The sequence below is a fragment of the Silene latifolia genome, unplaced genomic scaffold (assembly GCF_048544455.1).
Source record: "Silene latifolia isolate original U9 population unplaced genomic scaffold, ASM4854445v1 scaffold_75, whole genome shotgun sequence".
Classification (NCBI taxonomy): domain Eukaryota; kingdom Viridiplantae; phylum Streptophyta; class Magnoliopsida; order Caryophyllales; family Caryophyllaceae; genus Silene; species Silene latifolia.
In genome coordinates this window covers 2697528-2701294 of record NW_027413661.1, presented here as the reverse complement: position 1 = coordinate 2701294, position 3767 = coordinate 2697528, and the positions used below count along the sequence as shown (strand labels likewise).

The 3767-nt window shown below is 49.4% G+C and overlaps 1 protein-coding gene across 1 annotated transcript; it reads right to left on the bottom strand.

The window, feature by feature from the left end:
• Positions 1-1254: 1254 nt before the first annotated feature.
• LOC141640279 (uncharacterized) lies at positions 1255-2511 on the bottom strand. The gene has a single exon (XM_074449128.1). It carries the CDS (start codon positions 2509-2511, stop codon positions 1255-1257), a length of 1257 nt encoding a protein of 418 aa, XP_074305229.1.
• Positions 2512-3767: the final 1256 nt, after the last annotated feature.

Genomic DNA, 3767 nt, shown 5'->3' with positions numbered 1-3767 from the left:
GGCTTCTAGGGCGATTCCAGCTGGAGTATTGCTCTTATCTGCTCTTTGCTTGCCTCAATTTTCCTCTGGGTCACCATATACCCTAGGAATTTTCCCGAAGATACCCCAAACGAGCACTTGGATGGATTAAGTTTCATTTTAAATTCCCTTAACGTCTGGAAGGTATCCGCCAAGTGCTCCATGTGCATTTCTGCTTTTTTAGACTTCACCACCATGTCGTCAATGTATACTTCCATGGTCTTTCCTATTTGTTGCTTGAACATTTTATTTACCAACCGTTGATAGGTGGACCCGGCGTTCTTTAGGCCAAAGGGCATGACCTTGTAACAATATATGCCTCTTTCCGACATGAATGCTGTTTTCTCTTGATCTTGTGGATGCATCTTGATTTGATTGTAACCGCTCCAGGCATCGAGGAAAGTGAGTACCTCGTGTCCCGCAGTAGCGTCCACCATTGCATCGATATGTGGCAGTGGGAAGGGATCCTTGGGACAAGCTTTGTTTAGATCTGTGAAGTCTACGCACACCCTCCATTTGCCGTTCTTCTTGGGCACCACTACTACGTTAGAGAGCCACTCAGGGTAACTGACTTCTCTAATTTTATCTCGCTTGCCGGAGAGACTGTCTACTTCTTTGTTAATGACCTCATTTCTTTCTCGTCGCGAATTTTCTTCTCTTCTCGCCATCATTGGGGTGCGACTTGGGTTCACGCTTAATATATGCGAAATAACGGATGGGTCTATGCCCACCATATCATTGTGGGACCAAAGCGAAGCGATCCATGTTGTTCTTGAGAAATTGAATCACCGGCTGCGCAGACTCTTCACCGCAGTTGCCCCAATCAACACCGTCCCTATCCAAGGTGTTCCTCGTCCAGGTGTATCTGGTCCAGCTCCTCCGAGGGAGGCTCCTTGTATTCTGTCGAGGTGCCCCGGTCCTGTAATTGCTATGAGGGGAGCTTGGTTGTAGCCTTGAGGGCTTGGGTATAGCAGTTTCTGGATTCCTCTTGATCTCCTTTTACCGTAACCGTGCCCCATGGTGTTGGGAACTTGAGACACTGATGATATGTTGAAGGCACTGCCTTCATCTGATGCAGCCACGGTCTTCCTAGTATCACGTTGTAGGTGGTTGGACCTTCGATGACTAGGTATCTCACTAGTTTATTAACTCCTTCAATATACGTTGGGATGGTTATCTCACCTACGGAATGCGCGGTCTCCCCACTGAATCCCACCAGGGGCACAGATTTCTTTATCAGATTTCTTTATCGAAACCCATGGTTTTGAGGGTTTCGAGCATGATAAGGTTCACAGAGCTCCTTGTATCTACCAATGCTTTCCGTACGGTGCAATTGCCAATGGATAATGTTATAGTTAGGGCATCGTCATGCTGTTCTGCGCCGCTTTCCATGTCAGTTTCATCGAAAGGTACCGGGGGTAAATTGCTCTGGCTTACTCTGCACGAAGTTTCTGGATGACCCCCTTTGCTCCCGGTGGCTTTCCTCTTGGCAGCGGAATATGTCAAACCTGCTAGCTCAGATCCGCCTGTTATCATGTTAATAATCTTCGTGCATATGGGTGGAGCAGAAGGATGCACTTGATTTGCTGCTTCTCTTCTATCCTGCTTGGCCCCACGTGATAACAGGTGGTCCAAGTTCCCCTTGCGTACCTGGAACTTCACCTCCCTCCGCAACTTGTAGCAATCTTCTGTTTTGTGACCTATGTCCTGGTGCCATTCGCATCTTTTGTTGCTGTCTCTGTCGTCGTTGGGTCGGTCCTGAGTGGGAGGTTTCGGCCACCTTACCTGATCACCCAGGCTCCTTAGTGCTTTCAGCAGTCCTTCCATTTCGGTGTTGAATCCGTATTCTGATAGCTTAGGAGGATGCGGAGAATCGTCAATTTGCTGAGTTTTTTCTGCTATCCTGCTGACATTGGGTCTGCTGTACGGCTTAGCTCTGTCGTCTTTCTTTTCTGGTGCGAATTTCCCGCTTGTCTTGTCGAAGTTTGTTATACCCTTTCTAGCCAGTATGTCTTCTTCCAACCTTAACGCTGCAGTAGCTCTCTGATGGACTTCCTCAAATCTCTCACAAGGATACATCGTTAATTCTTTGTAGAGGTTTGACTCCTTATCCAAGCCCTGCCTGAAGGCGTTGATGGCAGTGGACATATCACAGCCTCGTATTGAGACTTTTTCCGCATTGAACCTAGTGACGTAGTCTTTGATTGACTCACATATATCCTGCACGATCCTGTATAGATCACTTGGCTGCTTGGGTGTTCTCCGGCTGCTAGAGAACTGTTGGTTGAAGGCGTTGACCAGATCGGCGAATGAACTTATGGTCCCGTTAGGCAGGCCAACGAACCATTGTAATGCTGCTCCGGTTAAGGTTGAACCGAATCCTTTACACATACATGCCTCCTTTGAGGCTCCCGTGGCGGTAGTAACCATCATCTTCTGCTTGAATTGACTGATATGATCACAGGGGTCTGTGGTTCCATCGAAGAGGGTCATCGTTGGGACGCTAAATCCTTTTGGTAAGGCCACTGTAGCTATATCGTCAGTGAATGGTGAGTCAGCATAGCTTTCTGGTGCAGCCATCTCCATAGGCAGAGGCATTCCTAGGACCCTCCGGAGGAGGCTCCGTAGTTCTTGCATCGCTATCGTTTTCTATGTATGTCTCTCTCCCGGTGGGTCGCAGATGCCCCTGTGACTGACGTTCTACTCCTCGTGTGAAGTTCTGCTGTTCCAGGGCTTCTGTTTGACGTGTCTGCAATCTTGCTGCCGCCGGAGTGCCTTCCCAGGTATATTCAACTTGATTCGTAACTGGCATCCTGGTTATTGGGACCGCAACTGTAGCCCTGCTTCTCTGTTGTCCCATCGCGCCTGATGCGGGTGTAGGCTCTTGGCGTGCTGGTTCCTCGTCTGGTGTTAATGCCCCCAGTCCTTTTGGGATCAGGCCTCCTCTTGGATGTGGTGTTCCATCCATGTCTAGCCTGAGTGCTACTTCGCGTGGTAATACCCGTGTCCCGCCGATCCTCGCTTTCTTCGGCGGCCCTCCTGGATCTATCTTCTTGCATCCAAGGGGTCGAACCAAATGCCCTGGTTCCTTAACTCGTTGATCTGCGCTCGAGAGGAGATTGTTGTCCTCTTCCATCCGGGGATCTCATGCTTCTATTTTCGCTCCGCATAGTCCGATGGTCTGGCTAACGTGTCCAACCCGCTTATCATGATGCTTTGGTGGGACTCGGAGGAGCCCGAATCTTTGCACAGGTTGAGCTCCTCTTTCGATCGAATGACTCCTGCCGTCCCCGAGCGACTCCTGGATCTCTAGTCTGAGCCCTTCCCGAAGATGGGCTTGCTGCTACCTGGGAACTCTGACTTTGCTTGGCCGCTGGTATCTGAGCAGCAATGGTGATTTTACCCGAAGTTATGCACACGCCGCCGCCGCCGAGGGAGATGGTTTATGTGTTCTTTGCTTGAAGGGGCGGCACTGTGTTCTTGGTGCACCGCCGACGTTGCCGAGGTTGTTTCTTTGTGTCCGGACATGTTTTGACTGTTGAGTAGACTGACTAACGAAGACGACCACTATGCCCCACGGTGGGCGCCAAACTGTTTTGGTAAATTTCTACCAATTTAGGGTTAAAGCGGTCTTAGGGTCAGGTTTATGTTACGATTTGAATAATTGTCGTGTGTTATCCTGTATGAGCAATGTAAACAAAGAACACAAGCAATTTTGGTGACGCGGAAAACCCGATGTGGGAAACAAC